This window comes from Choloepus didactylus, chromosome 15 (assembly GCF_015220235.1).
Source record: "Choloepus didactylus isolate mChoDid1 chromosome 15, mChoDid1.pri, whole genome shotgun sequence".
Taxonomy (NCBI): domain Eukaryota; kingdom Metazoa; phylum Chordata; class Mammalia; order Pilosa; family Megalonychidae; genus Choloepus; species Choloepus didactylus.
This window is the reverse complement of record NC_051321.1, coordinates 30,046,802-30,062,684: the sequence shown is the minus strand read 5'-3', so window position 1 is coordinate 30,062,684 and position 15,883 is coordinate 30,046,802. Positions and strand designations below refer to the sequence as shown.

The window sequence follows — 15,883 nt, the reverse complement described above, 5'->3', positions numbered from 1 at the left end:
ACATCCCGGGGACTTGGACTCACCATTGGAGGCCTGAACCACAGTGCTTCAGCCATGAGCTCCAAGGCAAGTGACTTAGCTTCCCTAAGCCTCGGGTTTCTCATTTGTAAAATGGTGATAGTAATCATTTCTTCCTCACAGCACTGTTGCTGGGTTTAAATGAACTAATACGCAGGCAGTGCTCAGCTCGAGGCCTGGCACATATGACAAAGTGCTCTGTAAACATTACCTGTCACTATAATCTGAGCAAGAAGCCTTGGGATGAGTCAAGTGAGGCTGGGTCCCTTCAGAGTCTCTGCAAAGTCCCAGATGGGGGCATGTGGTCCTGTGCATTTTTCTTTCTGCTCCTTGCAGGGCCTCCTCCTGTCTTTTCAGATGCAACCATGGGATGCTGGGCCTCAGTCTGGATTTCACCCATGGGCACTCCAGGCCCATTACTTAAGGTCAATGAACTTCTCAAGGGCCTACTTGACACTGGAAAAACATTACTGGCTCCAAATTATGAAAGAAAAACTTTGAAATCAAAAGTAATACATGTTTAAACACCTATACAACCTAATGTGCTGTCAACTCCATTAATTGTTGAATGCAGTACTTACAAAGAAATCATTATGTTAGAAGACAATCAAAGATTTTTCTCAATTGGCAAGAAGTCCAGTCCATGCATGACTGCTTAGAAATAAAACGAATGGACTATTATGTAGACTACAAGGAGTTTCTTGTAGTTAAATGGTTCTGAAACCCAAACTTATAAAACTCCTTTCAAAATGTTAAAGGCAAAAGAATTATGTTTAATGGAGAATGTGGTATATTTTAGTACATTAAAGCTGATGTGGGGTAGGGCTCCAAAGATTAGCATGTGGTGATATAAAGTCTTATAATTAGTCCTGGACCAGGGGCTGCCTCCCAGAGGGCAAGGCTGTCTGTGTAGCAGAGGAAGGGTTGGGGTCCCTCTTCTCTGTACAGCTACCTCCTGCCCTACCTTCCAGTGTGCCTAGCCCTGCTTGGGTGGCAGCCTGCACTGGCCTGGTCCTAGTGTGGTATCCAGTTTTCCCCGGAAAGTCTGCAGGTATTCTTTAAACATTATCCTCTCCACTAGAACACAGGTCCATATGCAGCAGTTTCTCAAGGTGTGATCCATGATCCAAAGTGTGTATCAGATTCTACTGAACCAGAATCTCTCAGGCAGGGCCTGGGCCTCTGCATTTAGCCCTCCCCATATGATTCTGATGTACATTTGAGAATCATTGTGTGCATCACAGGCGGAGGACAGAATGATCCACTTTTTAACCTCATTTGTCTATTTAGTGTATGTTTCATAATATACATAACATAGAGATTATAAATAAATATATATGTATTGGGGGGCATGCTTAAAAATTTATTACTTCTAGTGGTACATGACCAAAAAAGTTTGGAACCCAGAGACAATGGAACAGCTACACAGTCGACACTTGTTGACATTTGTTGTGTGTTCAGCCCTAAACTTAGGTGGGAAGCCGGAACTGTAGAACAAAAAAGCAGGGGACAGACCCCACCCCCCCACTCCCCATGGTGCTGGCAATGAAACTGCCCCTCACTCAGTGTCTGGCATACAGCTGGTGCTTAATAAATTGCCACTGGGACAATACATGAAGCTGAATAATAAAGCAACTGGACACAAGGCAGTGTAGTGGCCATCCATGCTAGAGCGGGTGGCATAGACTCTTGTCCTATAGTGCAGAGGGAAGGCTTGACTTCTGGAAAAACTGCTGAGGTTCAAAGAGGGGAACTGATAATGTAGGCTGGTCTGCATGTTGATGGATTAATTTGTCCATTTCTTTATTCATCAATTCACTTAATAAATATTTATTGAGCATCTACTAGTACCAGGCACTCAGGGGTCATCTCCCCTGCCCACGTGTCCAACCACCTCCTGCACAGGTTTTCCTGTGGGCCTTGGGGGATGGGAGGGTGTCCTGCATGCTGGCTGGGGATGGTGGTGGCTGTTTCTTATTTCAAGGTTTCTTGACAGGGAGGGAGACATTATGCTGCTAATGAGGTGTTCTCAATTCTGGGGAGCCCGGCTTGGCCTAAATGAACCCCACTCTTGCCTGCCTGGTGAGGGACTTCCTCTGTGACTGGTTCTGGGCTCAGGGAAGAAAGAAAGGAGATGCTTAGTCAAATATTTTATTATTTTATGAACACGGAGACTCTTCAAGTTTTGAACTGCTCTGGGAGCTGTGGAGAGTGAGCAAGCTGAGGGGAAGACACAGGTGAGCCAAACCAGAGACAGGGCAAGGAAGAAAAAGAGCAGAGCCAGTGAGGAGAGAAAGAGACAAGGTGGGAGGAGCAGGGAGGGAAGAGGCTGGAGAAAGGAGGAGGAAAAGGAGGGAGGGAAGGAGGGTAGGAAGGAGGGGGAGAGGGAGAGAGGGGGTGAGCCAGAGGGGAGAGAAACAGACACAAGAGATGAAGAGAGGGAGAGAGAAGGGGAGGGTAGTGTCAGAGCCTCTGTTGAAGGAGCCCGGGGCCCTGCCTGGTCCTTCCTCCCGTGTGCTGGTTCCCTGCCTTTATTCCTGACACTGTCACCTTCCTGTGATGCTTCCTGGGCTCAGGCTGCCCTGTTTCCTCTGCAGAGCCCTGTTGGCTGCCTCTGGCCTCCTCCGGCCCTTCCTTCCCTCCTTCCCTGCAAACTTCTCCATCTCTCCCCTGCTTTGCCCACAGCCTCAGGTTGGGACCATGTGGGACCTGTGACATCCCTGCTGTACTCTGTTCACCCCCCTGTCTGTGCCCCAGCTCCTCCTCCCTGGGTACAGGGAGGGGTGGGACTACTCCAGGAAGGGCTTCCAGCCCCTCCCAGCCACTGTCTGCAAATCCTAACCAAGGACATTGTACTTCACACACACTCAGGTGGGGGAATTAGCCTCATTTATACCCGGCCCTCAGAGTTATTCTGACTCGTAAAAGGCCCGATCCCAGTGGCAGCTCACTGTGACCTTACTCAGACAGATTTCGGGGCTGTATAAATGCATGTATGTGTGTGTAAACGTGTGTGCTTGAGTGTGTGAGATAGGGTAGAGGTGTATGTGAAAAAGTGGGAGTGTGCTGCCATTGAGAACACGGATTTCTCACACAGGAGTCATCATTTGGGAGGGAGCGTTGGGAGGATACTGTCCCACAATAAGAGAGCATTCCCTGACCTGCCCCATCCATTCTGCAGCTGGCAGGGCACATAACTCTGGGCATCTAAGAGGCTGGGGGCCAGGGTGGGGCTGCCTTTCCCTTCAGACCCTAGAGAGTGGCTGTCACAGATATTTCCAGCTTGCCTGGAGTCCCAGGCATTTAATACCTGGAATGAGAAGGGAAATAAAGAGCAGCTCAGAAGGCTCTACTCCCAGGAATCTCAGTGGACTCTTTCTGCTGGTGGCAGGGGATCCATCCATTCCACAGTGTTTATTAAGAGGCTGTTACGTACTGGGCACTTTTCTAGGGGCTGGAGATGCCCTTTCTAGGGGAGGAGGCAGAATATTAATGAGGGGGGAAAGCTACCTTCAAACTAATTCCATATAAAAGCTGTGGAGGAAATAAAACAATATTGTTATGGAAGTGACTGCATGTGTGTGTGTAGGGGGGGTTCTTTAGTTGGAGTGGTCAGGGAATGTCAGGAAGTGACGTGTGAACTGTGCTTGAATAATGAGGAAGCAGCATATGGAGTCTTGGGGAAGAACTTTCCGTGAGAGAAGGGATGAGTTGACCTTTTCCAGCCCATGCCCTAGCTGACCCTGGGTCAGAACAGCTGAAGCAAGATCAGGGAGCTAAAGGCAAGCTAGAGTAGCAGGAAGGCTGACTGTCTGGGGGGAACTTGACACAGCTTCTACCCCTGATAGACTGGGAGAAGGTGATGCCCCAGGTCCAGGTAGGAGGAAAATGACTTTCTTTTCCCTTCCTGCAGGTTTCCTAGTAGCTGTGCTGATCCTGAGCTGGTTATGCTGATGGAAGAGTCATTTGAACTTACTGAAGCCCCTTCCTCCAGGAAGCCTTCTTTGATTGCTACAGGCCTTCCTGCCTTACAGCTGTCAGAACCACTCAGTACAGAGTTGATAGTTCTGTGATGGTTTTGTACCTGAGATCTGTTCCCTCAGCTTCTGAACGACCCAGGCTTCTAGGTCTGTCAGCATCCAAAGGTCCCATTGCTATTTGTCCAGTAATTGGACAGCCCGGGTTTCGTTTTCTGAGCCCCCTGCCCCAAGGTCCCTTCAGATCTGACTGAGAGCTAAAGGTCAAGTGCTGGGTCTCCTAATCTCATTTCATTTATTTGGTCCTCCATTCACTCATTTAAAAACATTTCTTGAGCCTTTACCATGTGCCAGGCCCTGCACCTGGTGCTAGGGAAATAGCTGTAAATTAGACCCAGTCGGCCCGTCCCCGCCCCTGGGAGCTCGACCTTCTCACTGTACTGTTCCTTTTGTTTCAAAAACAAGTTCCACTATTCTGTGGACCACCCCCCTCACCCCCCGCCGAATATCCGACCCCGCTCGCCCCGCGCCGCGGAGAACCTGTGGCAGCCGGGAACGCGGGGCGCCCGGGGCCACATCTGGCCGGGCGGAAGCGCGCGTGTCACTAAGACGCTCATTCACGGGCGCAGCTGTCACCATAACAACCGGAGCGAGGGAACCCCGGTGACGCTGCTGGAGGGGAGGGCCGGGGCGGGGGCGGCGGCCGCGGGAGGAAGCCGGCGAGGCCAGGGCCGGGGGCCGGGGGAGGCCCACCACCGCCGGAGCGCCCCGCACTCCCCGCGCGCCACGGAGCCGCGCTCCATGCAGACCCGCCGGCGGCAGGGGGCCACATACTTCGCCGCAGCGGCCGTCCCCGCGGGCGGGGAACGAGCCTGCCGCCGAGCCGCCGAGCCTCTGGGCAGGCCGAGCGGCTGAGCTCCCGCGCCGGGGGCCCTGACTCTATGGCCCGGGGGGAGCGCGCCGGAGCCACCGCGCTGCCCACCACCAGACGGAACCCGAGCGTCGGCGGGAGGAAGAGGGGAGCCAGGGACGCCGCTGGCGCCGGCCCACGGGTCCGCCGGCGGCTCCCGCCGCGGGGAATGGGAGGCAGGTAACACAGCACCGAGAAGCTCTGAGAGAGCCAGGAGAGGAGCGGCCTGCCAGCCCGAACCGGGCCCCAGCCCCAGCCCCATCGGGGCCCTCCCCCGGCGGCGCGTCCCCGCGCGCGCACACACTTGCACACGTTACCTCCTCTCCTGCTCAGCCTCGCCTGCCCCCTGCGAGCGCCGAACCCGTCCTGGAGCCAGATGCCATGGGTAACAACTTCTCCAGTATCCCCTCTCTGCCCCGAGGAAACCCGAGCCGGGTGCCGCGAGGCCACCCCCAGAACCTCAAAGGTAAGGAAGTCTCCGCCAAGGGTCGGGCGCAGCTTGAGGACTGGGGCGCACGCAGGTGGAGGCGGGGGAGGTGTAGGAGGAGAGCACGGGCGGGTGCCACCTGTTGTGCGTATTTGGAGGCAGGAGACGCACGTCTGGCCATGTAGGAGAGAAGAGGGTGGGAGACGGGATGATGGTGGTGAGCACTGGGGAGGGTGGTGTCTGCACAGTTCTCCCCACCAGCCGTGATGTGAGGCGAGTGTGCAGGGCTGGGGAAGGGCACTTGCTGGGTGGAGAGGGGAGTGTGGCGAGACGCTGCGGCCGGCCAGCTGTGCTGCTCATGGGGAGCCACCACGGTGTCCATTTCACATGACCAGGCTGAGAACACTAGTTGCTTTTCTGATTGGAAGGGCTTAAAAATACAGGACTGATTTACAGCAGTCTGGAGGAAGGGGCCAGAGCTGATGGCCCCTGGGGTTCTTGAAGCTGTTGACTTTTTGCATCAACTGAATCTGCTTGGTTTCTGGTTCCTCTAAAGGCCTGTCAAAACCGTAGAAAGAAGAGGCTGGGAGTCTTGAAACAGGGACATTTCCCAGAGAGGTCTTCATCCTCTAAGCCCCACCCACCCACCCAGCACCCTTGGAGGGGGGGACACTAGGCCCAGCCCCACAGCCTTGCATCTTCCAACATGTCTCTGATCATTGGAAGACATTGTGGGTCCTCCCAGGCCCTCAGACCCCACCACATCCCTTCAGGAAGCTGATTTCCTGTCACCTTCGGAACCAAGGGCACTTGTCCTTGGCATTCTGACAGATAAGAGGATCACACAGATCATCTCAGAGCCAGGAGGGGAAGCCTATGGGCTTTAGCAAGGAGTGGCCCCTCCCTCTGCCCCTCAGGTTATGAAGATAGTGGCAGTGCCCTCTGGTACAAAGCATGAAGTTTACAAAGAATCTTTTGACATGACCGCCAGTCTGTTCTGGGCAGTCAGCGGAGTGGAGCTTACCATACCCATTTTACAGTTGAGGAGAACCAAGGCTTGTTTCAGGTTTCCAAAGCCAGCGAGAGGCAGAGCTAGGCTGTAGATTGACCCTTATTTTCTGACTTGGAATTCTGTCTACCCTTTCACTGGTCAGTTACCATTTGAGACCTGGGGGAAAGGCGGGAAAATGGGACTTGCATTCTAACTCCAACTTTTTCAGAATTTTAGCTCTTGTTCATTTCAGGGAAATCAGTGGGTTTGTTGTTTTTATCTGGAAATTAAGATTGCAGTGCATGTCAAGACCCTTTAAAAATATTATATTCATTGACCTTGTAATTCCACTTAGAGGAATTGATCCTGAGGAAATGGAAATGCAGGCAAATGCTGATGCCCTAGGCTCGGCTATTCATGGTGGTGTTAATTACTCTAGGAAAACAACCTGAAAGCCCAGATATGGGACATCCTTTCTGATGGAGTATTATGCAGTCATTAAGATTATATTTTTGTAGAATATTTGATGACTTAGGAAAATGCTCACAACATAATGACAGTGAAAAAAGCAGGTTACAAAAATCATATAGACTATATGATCCCCATTTTGTTAAAAAGAAAAGATACGGAGAGAAATTAAGATGGCAGCTAGGTGAGACAGGGCAAAAAAACACCTCCGTGAAAAACGCTAGATAAAAACCAGAAAGTGACCCAGAATACTGGTTACAGCAATGCACAAGCTGGACGAGGTCTGCTAGTTCCACAAAGGCCATATACTTGGTGAAACCGGGAGTCTGCACTCTGAAACGAGTGAGTAAGCTATCTGGAAGACCCGCAGCCATGCGGCGTGGTGGGAAAGGCAGGGCTTGGTGTTTGGAGACCGACTGACTCTTTTAAACAAAAAAAAAAAAGGAAAAACCCAGGAGCGGCTGCAGTTGCGGGAGTGGGAACCACGCAGTAAAACACAGCAAGAGGGGGCTGGGCCGGCCTCTTGTTGTCTGGCCTGGAGGATAGTCCGCTGCAGATACCCTCGGAGCCGGGGGAACGGAGGGGAGAGCCAAAAGCTGAAGGAAACCCCACGGCTTGCAGCTGGCTCCCCAGAGGGCTGAATAAACTCCTGCCCGGGGCTGTGCCCATAGCCCAGAGCCCCGCCAGTTGTCCCGGAGCTGGGAAGGAGGAACTGTGAGAGGAGGGGGGGATTGAGACGCCCCGTTTGGCCATCTTTGCATCAGGCTGAGAGCGCCCCCGCACGGCCTGGCAGCCCGGGGCTTCCCTTGAAGGACGGTGCGCACTTGTGATGTAGCACGGCATTCCCTCGGCAGAGCTCCTGGAGGATCGTGGCTGGGAGGGGAGACCTGCTCGGAGAACCCAGGGACACTACACCAAATCCAGTGGTTTGTGGGACAGTGAGAGAGAGGGTCTGGGGCTGAAATGAAATGAAGGCTTAGACTCTTGTGGCGGCCTTGAATCTCCGGGAACCTGGGGGATTTGAATATTAAAGCTGTCCTTCCTCCCTGGCCACCCGTACACATGCCCCACATTCAGGGCAGATGGCTCCAGCAACACACCCAAACTGAGTTCTCCAACTGAACCCCACAAGAATCATTTTCCCACACACCATGGGAACAAGGTTGAGAACTGACTTGAGGGGTATAGGTGACTCACAGATGTCATCTGCTGGTTAGTTAGAGAAAGTGTACGTCACCAAACTGTGTTTCTGAAAAATTAGATTGGTATCCTTTGTTTTACAACTTGAAAGAACCCTATCAAGCAAAGCAAATGCCAAGAGGCCAAAAACAACAGAAAATCTTAATGCGTATGATAAAACTAGACAATATGGAGAATCCAACTCCAAACACACAAATCAAGATATCAGAAGAGATTCAGTACTTGGCACAATTAATCAAAGAACTACAATCGAGGAATGAAAACATGGCAAAGGATTTAAAGGACATCAAGAAGACCATGGCCCAGGATATAAGCAACATAAAGAAGACCCTAGAAGAGCATAAAGAAGACATAGCAAGAGTAAATAAAAAAATAGAAGCTCTTAAAAGAAACTGTTGGCCAAATTAAAAAGACTCCAGATATTCACAATACAAGATTAGAGGAAGTTAAATGATGTCTCAGCGTCCTAGAAGTACACAGAACAGAAAATGAAAGAACAAAAGAAAGAATGGAGAAAAAAATCGAAAAAATTGAAATGGATCTCAGGGATACAATAGATAAAATAAAATGTCCAAACTTAAGACTCATTGGTGTCCCAGAAGGGGAAGAGAAGGGTAAAGGTCTAGAAAGAGTATTCAAAGAAATTGTTGGGGAAAACTTCCCCAACCATCTACACAACATAAATGCACAAAGCATAAATGCCCAGCAAACTCCAAATAGAATAAATCCAAATAAACCCACTCTGAGACGTATTCTGATCAGACTCTCAAATACTGAAGAGAAGGAGCAAGTTCTGAAAGCAGCAAGAGAAAAACAATTCACCACGTACAAAGGAAACAACATAAGACTAAGTTGTGACTACTCAGCGGCCACCATGGAGGCGAGAAGGCAGTGGCACGACATATTTAAAATTCTGAGAGAGAAAAATTTCCAACCAAGAATACTTTATCCAGCAAAACTCTCCTTCAAATTTGAGGGAGAGCTTAAGTTTTTCACAGACAAACAAATGCTGAGAGACTTTGCCAATAAAAGACCTACCCTACTTCAGATTCTAAAGGGAGCCCTACCAACAGAGAAACAAAGAAAGGAGAAAGAGATATAGAGAATTTTAACAGACATATATAGTACCTTACATCTCAAATCACCAGGACACTCATTTTTCTCTAGTGATCACGGATCTTTCTCCAGAAGGGACCATAAGCTGGGACATAAAACAAGCCTCAATAAATTAAAAAAAAAATTGAATATACTCAAAGCACATTCTCCAAGCACAATGGAATACAAATAGAAGTTAATAATTTTTGAAATGTAACTCCACTATTTACTTCCTACATGATATAAAATACACAAACTCTAATGACAAATCAGTGGTTTTGAACTCAACGTAAAATATGTAATTTTAGACAACTATATAAAGGTGGGGGAATGGAGGAGTATAGGAACATAGTTTATGTGTCCTGTTGAAATGAAGGTGGTATCAAAGAAAAACAAGATTGTTATGGATTTAAGAGGTTAATTTTAAGCCCCACAGTAAACACAAAGAAATTATCAGAGAATATAACCATAGAGAAGAAAAGTAGAATATGGGTTAAGAGAAATGGGGGAAGGGGCAATGGGGAGTTAAGAAATGAGTGTAAGGTTGCTGTTTGAGGTGAAGGGAAATTTCTAGTAATGGATGGTGGGAAAGAGCATTACAACATTCTAAATGTGATTAATCCCACTAATGCAAGGCCAGGGAGGGAGTGGAATGGGAAGATTTAGGCTGTATATATGTTACCACAATTGAAAAAAAAAAAGACAGTCTAAATAGATGACAATTGAATGCCAAGGATGAACCTGGATGGGATTGGAGGATGGAGGACAGGAGGCTCAAAGGGACACAGTTGAGACGTAAGGAAAAGGAAATATAGAATGTAAGCTTTGTATCATTGTTGAATCTCTTGTACTTCTTAGCTGCGCTTAATGGGATTGCATAAAAGAATGTTCTTATTCATGGGAAGTGTATATGTGAATTATAGTGTTTGTTCAAGGGTGTGTGCAGCTAGCTCTCATATGTTCAGGAGACAGAGCAATAGATGATGGATGATAGGGAGGGAGGGAGGGAAAGAAATAGCGATGTGACAGCATGTTAAAGTTGGTGGATTGGGCTGTTGGGGGAGGGGGTCAGGGTATGATGGAATTCTGTGTATGGGGTTAGTATTGTTTTTGCAACTGTTCCTATAACTTTGAATTTATTTCAAAAAAAAAAAAAGATATGATCTGGAAGATCTGAGAGCAGGGACATGAATGGACACTTGCGCACTGGTGTTCATGGAGGCAGTATTCATGATTTGTAATGGGTAGAGGTGGCCTAAGTTTACATCATCTGAGGTACAGAATGGTGAACTGTGGTGTGTGCATACAATGGAATATTGAGCAACTAGAGAAGGAGTGAAGTTTTGAGACACTCCATGAGGTAAATGGATCCTGTAGACAACATTTTGAGTGACGTACGCCAGAAACAAAGGCAAACACTATAATGCTTCACCAATATGGACTAACTACAATGTGTAAACTCAGAATTGAATCTTACAGCACAGCTTATCAGGGAAAGGCTTGTTGTAATGGTCCCTAGACTGTAAGCTCTTAGCAGCCACAACTATTCCTGAATTGTAACGGCTATTTCCAAATTCTGAGGTGCTGCTCCCTTTGTGTATAACCTGATCGATTTCTGGAACTTTGGGTATCTGTGTGACACCTCAAAAAAAAGAAAGAAAGAAAGAAAGAAAAAAAGATATGAATGTAAAAGAAAAAGGAAAGAAAAAAAGAAAGAACAAAACCAAACACCTGAAAGGAAACTTTCCAAAAGTTTATAATCGTTTTTTTCTGGGTAACAGGTTCACATGAGATTTTCTCCTTTCTTTTTAATATTTTGTTTGCTCTTTTCTAAAATTTCTACAAGAAGCAAGTGTATTAGTCAGGGTTCTCCAGGGAAACAGAACCTACAGGAGAATATATATATATATATATTATATATATATAATGTAAATATTATGAGTTGGATTATAGGAATTGGCTCACGTGACTGTGGGGATGAGCAAGTCCGAATTCCGCGGGGCAGGTTGCAAGTTGGGAACTCCGATTAAGGTTTTGATGAATTCACTGGGAGAAGCTGGCTGGCTGAAGTAGAGAGAGAAATTCTTCTTTCTGACTGCTGAAATCATCAGTTTTCCCTTTAAGGCCTTCAACTGATTGGATGAGGCTTCTCTCATTGTTGGAAGTAATCTCCTCAGTTGATTATAGATATAATTGGCTATAGATGCAATCAACTCACCCATGATTTAAATCCATGAAATATCTTCACAGTAACAATCAGGTCAGTACTTGCTTGACCAAACAACTGTACACCATAACCTAGCCAAGTTGACAAATGAATGTACCCATCACAGCAAGTTTTATTTTTATCGTCAGAAATAAGCTATAAGCATTAATAGTCTAAAAGCCATTGGCTGTTTCCTAGAGTTGGAAACAGATTCCCAATGATGGAGGAACCCATAGTTATCATCCAGTTCAGTCTCCTCCCTTACAAGTGAGAAGAATGAAGGAGTGGGATAGTGATTTGCTCAAATTACTCAGTGGGTTAGTCAAGTGGCAAAGCTGTGCTCTGTCCTTCAGGGGCAGGAGTTGACTTGGTCCTCTAATGCTCACAGACCACCCCCTGAGAAGGCCCTGGTCTATCCTTGACCCAAGGGAACCCAGAGGAGGCCTCAGTGATTGTGCCTCCTTTTATCTAAAGATTGGGATTGTCGTCTTGGGAGGTCTCTATAGCTGGGATCTTTGGCAAGGGGCAGGAGGGGGCAGGAGAGGGTCTGAGGCCCTCCTACTTCTTTTTCCCCACCCCAGCCACCTTCACTGCCTGTCTTCCCTCTATCTGGCCTCAGAAAGACTGCGTAGGCTACCTCCCAGGTTTGCAGGGATCAATTCTCCTTCTATCGGAGAAATTCTCCCTACAGCAGTCCCTGTTTCCCTGCCATTTTCCTTTAGGCTTGATTTACCAAGATCTACTCTCCGGTGCCCCCACTTACACACCTCTTGGAGATGGCCACGGGAATTTTGATTCTGCTCCTTCCAAGCCTAAGGTGAAAGATAGAGCGTGACCATGAAGGCTCCTGTGGGTACCTTTTCCAGCCTGACTTGTAGGAAGCAGCTCGCATTTTTCCCACCCTAACATGGCCATCACTTTTATTCTATAATTGTTTAGTGTTCACCCCAAATTCCCTTTTAACTGTTTGAGCATTGGCCTAGGAGTCTACTCTGATATATCAGTGGTCATCTAGAATTCCATTCTAATTGCTTTGATGTTGAACTTGATACTGGCTGTGATTCTAAGACTGTCCACTCGAAGTTCTGCTGGGATTTCTACTGCACTTACCCAGAATTCAGCTCTGATTCTTATCAATCCATCCAGAAAGGGATGATTGACTCAGTTTTTCTCTCCCTCTATAATTGGAATCTCTGTTGATTCATCACCATTTTAATTAAAACAACTGGAAAGAACTTAGCATAATAGAGACCCTGGGACTGATAAGGAGACCTAAGATCTTGCTCTGGCTGTCAGGCTCCCATCAAAGGGAGCTCGTCCATCACCTGTCGGGTGGTAGACTTTGGTCTTCTTCCTAGAGACACACTAACCGCTGTCCTGCTGGTGATTCCCACCAGGGTCTGAGTAGCACTGGCCAAGGAGTGTCCAGAGGAGAGGGCCGTGGTATAGCTCTGCACTTCGGCCCAACAGGTGGTGACTGAGAGGCTGTTATGTTCCTGGCTCGGGGTTGAAGACTGCTAGCATCCCTGGACTTTCACAGGCTGAAGCTCTGCTTGAAAAGGCAAGGCTGAAACAGCCATATGTCCCAGAGGAAGCAAGTGTTGTCAAGTGCTTAGTTGGGCTGCTGAAACCCCAGATTTGTGGGCAGAGGTCAGAGTTAGGGGGTCAGGGAAGGATTTGAGCCTGATATGGAGGGAGCTGTAGGAATTGGATAGAGGGCAAGGAGTGTAGCAAGAGTCCAAGGGTATGGGGAGGAGGATAGGGGAAGGGACAGACAGCGAAGGCTTGCAGGTAGGAATGAGTGTGTTTGTAGATTCATGGTGAGGGGTACAGGGTGACTGGAGCAGGGGGGTTCATGCTTCATGGAGGAAAATACAAAGAATGAAGATCCTCCCCCTTCCCTAGCTCTCTGCTGAATGCTTGTCTGCTCTAAGTGCTGAGGGACAGGCAAGTGGGAAAGCCTTTGGGGAGAGATATTCAGTCCCAGTGGTCACCCATAGATGGGGAATTGGATGAGCCACCTCCCATCTTTTATGTTTTAATGTGATAAAATTCACATGACATTTAACCATTTCACATAACCATTTAACCATTTTAAACTGTGCAATTCAGTGGCGTTTAGTACATTCCCAATTTTATGCAAACAGTACCATTTTCTAGTTCCAGAACATTTTCATCATCCCAAAAGAAAACCCCTAACCATTAAGCAGCCACTCCCCACTCCCCTTCCCCTGAGTCCCTGGCAACCACTAATCTGTTTTCTGTCTCTATGGATCTCCTTATTCTGGATATTTCATATAAATGAAACCAAATAACACATGTCCTTTTGTGCCTGGCTTCTTTCACTTAGCATAATGCTTTTAAGGTTCATCCATGTTGTAGATTGTATCAGTACTTTCCATTATATGGCTGAATAATATTCCATTGTATGAATAGACCACATTTTGTTTATCCATTCTTCAGTTGATGGCATGTGGGTTGTTTCCACCTTTTGGCTATTGTGAACATTTGTGTATAAGTTTTTGTTTGAACACCTGCTTCCAGTTATTTTGGGTATATACCTAAGAGTGGACCGCCCATCTTTTTAAAGTTAGGGATTACTTGAATTGGGCACTGTCAAAAGGTTGCTGGTTGTGATGCAGGGAGACTGCCTCTTTCCAATGTGACGCCAGCCAGACACCTGTTGTTTTCAGTCTCTTTTCCATGATGGCTAAGGCCCAGGCCAGGCTGAGGGAGGGGCTGCTAAGGTTGGCGAAGAGGCCTTGATTCTTTGAGGTGGCCCAGAATGAGCCACAGGAACTTGTCTGCAGAGCTTGAACCTCCTTACTGCCCTCTGGAAGGGGTGAGTCCTCCTAGGATAAGCTCTTAACCATTTTCCCACCTTCACATTCTTGCTGCTGCTTCCCTAATCTGGGTCCATAGCTCCCCATCCCAGAGACTTGAACAACTGCCTTCGTAGCTGGCCCCTCTGCCGGATGCTGCCAGAGTTATCCTAAAGTACTACTTTCATCATGCCCCTCTCCTCATCAACAGCCTTCGATGGCTCCTAGTGGCCCTCCTGCCATAATTGGATATTCAAGGCCTCAGTTCCATTGGCCTGCCCTCAGAGATCCCCTCAGCTCTAGTCTGGGCTCCTCCTTTGATTGTCACACTTGTGGATTAGGCAAACTCATCCAACTCTCCTCCCAGTGACAAAGCGGATGGTCCTCAGGGTGCCTGGTAGCCCTCTCAGCCACCTCAACCTTCAGAAAAGCTGGTCTGAATCCCGAGCACCCATCCTGCATACCCTGGTGGCTTTTAGTTCAGTTGTACCTTTGAACCTGTTTTGTTAATGGTGATGATAATACTTACAAAAGCTACTGTGTGTTGGTGTTTACTGTGTGCAAAGTACCATGTGATATTATTTCCATTGAAATCCACCTGACAATCTACCAAGAGAATGATCATTGCCACAATTTTCTCAATTGGGAAAGAGAGGTTCAGAGAGGTTAAGTAACTTGTCCCAGACCACACAGTTAGTGAATAGTGAAGCTGGGATTCAAACCCACGTTCACCTTTGTGACCGCTGTATGATCCTGCCCCCATAGAATTCAGCCTCGGGTGGGTTCTGTTTTCTCTTGTGGGAAAGAGTCAGGGGGCTCTCTCCTTATCTCTGAGCAGAGCCCTGGAGGAGGGAAAGGGAGTAACTTGAGGCTCTTTATATTCCCTCCTTGGTCAATTAGACGTATGGTGGGTTCGAGTCTGGAATTCCCAGGCCCTGCCCCTTGCACCCCCTTCTTCAGGGTTTAGCTATGTAGGCTCATCAGCCAGTCATCAGATACTTTCAAGGGAACTTGCTGTTCCTTTGGACCAGTGTTTCTCAAAGTGAGGTTTTTCTACCACCTGCATCAGCCTCTGCCTTAGCTGGAAGTGTAAAATGCAGATTCCCAGACCACAGTCCAGACCTGCTGATTCAGAATTTCTTGGGGCTGGAGCCTTCAAATCTGTATATTTAATACGATCCCTGGTCATTCTGAGGTACCCTAATGTCTGAGAACTGTTGTGGCTGTGGGGCCTCAAAACAGTCCACCTGGCACACTTGGAGTGGGTGGGATCAGGCAGGGCTTCTTGGAGAAGGGGACCATGTGGTTGGATGGAGCCAGAAGGGCATCTCGATAAGGGGCATGAGAGCAAAGGTGTGGAGACAGGAAAATTCAGGGTGCGTTCAGGGACAGTGAGCAGCCCCTCATACCTGGAATATGGGTCCACCAATAGGGACATTAACAGGACAATCTTTGCAGGTTGGCTGGGGTCAGATCTTGGAGGGCCTCGAATATCAGGATTGAGGAGTTTAGATTTATCCTGTAGGTAGGTGGGAGCGATGGAAGCTTTTGAGCAGGGGAGTGTAGTGATTTTATTGAAACAGCAGTAGCAGCAGAACATAGGCTGGGAAGAGGAGGCAGTGAAGCATTTTGAGCTGTTTGGAGGTTAACAGAGGTTGCAGGGCTTGTCTTAGGCCAAGTTGAACGGGCTAGGTGGGAACGTCAAGCTGACCTCCTCAGCCAGGGCTCCTGTGGTGAATCTGGAAGCATTTCTGTTGCATGGCTGTGGT

The 15,883-nt window shown here is 48.1% G+C and overlaps 2 protein-coding genes across 2 annotated transcripts in view; one reads left to right on the top strand and one right to left on the bottom strand.

The window, feature by feature from the left end:
- Positions 1–4,486: 4,486 nt before the first annotated feature.
- LOC119509859 (translation initiation factor IF-2-like) lies at positions 4,487–5,167 on the bottom strand. The gene is made up of 2 exons (XM_037803881.1): positions 4,632–5,167; positions 4,487–4,535 (listed from the first exon to the last, which is right to left on the bottom strand). Exons 1-2 carry the CDS (start codon positions 5,165–5,167, stop codon positions 4,487–4,489), a joined length of 585 nt encoding a protein of 194 aa, XP_037659809.1.
- NEURL1 (neuralized E3 ubiquitin protein ligase 1) overlaps positions 4,830–15,883 on the top strand; it is a 100,055-nt gene continuing 89,001 nt past the window's right edge. Inside the window, exon 1 of the mRNA XM_037804832.1 lies at positions 4,830–5,371. Coding sequence (XP_037660760.1) covers positions 5,287–5,371 — 85 coding nt within the window. The 5' untranslated portion in view covers positions 4,830–5,286. The remainder of the gene's footprint in view (positions 5,372–15,883) is intronic.

What these genes read in the sequence shown, in the direction of transcription:
- LOC119509859 (XM_037803881.1), bottom strand. Translation starts at nt 5,167, where the DNA reads ATGGGGCTGGGGCTGGGGCCCGGTTCGGGCTGGCAGGCCGCTCCTCTC. An exon ending in CCCTCGCTCCGGTTGTTATG is followed by an intron (nt 4,536 to 4,631) that starts GTGACAGCTGCG and finishes CGGCTGCCACAG; the next exon opens with GTTCTCCGCGGCGCGGGGCG.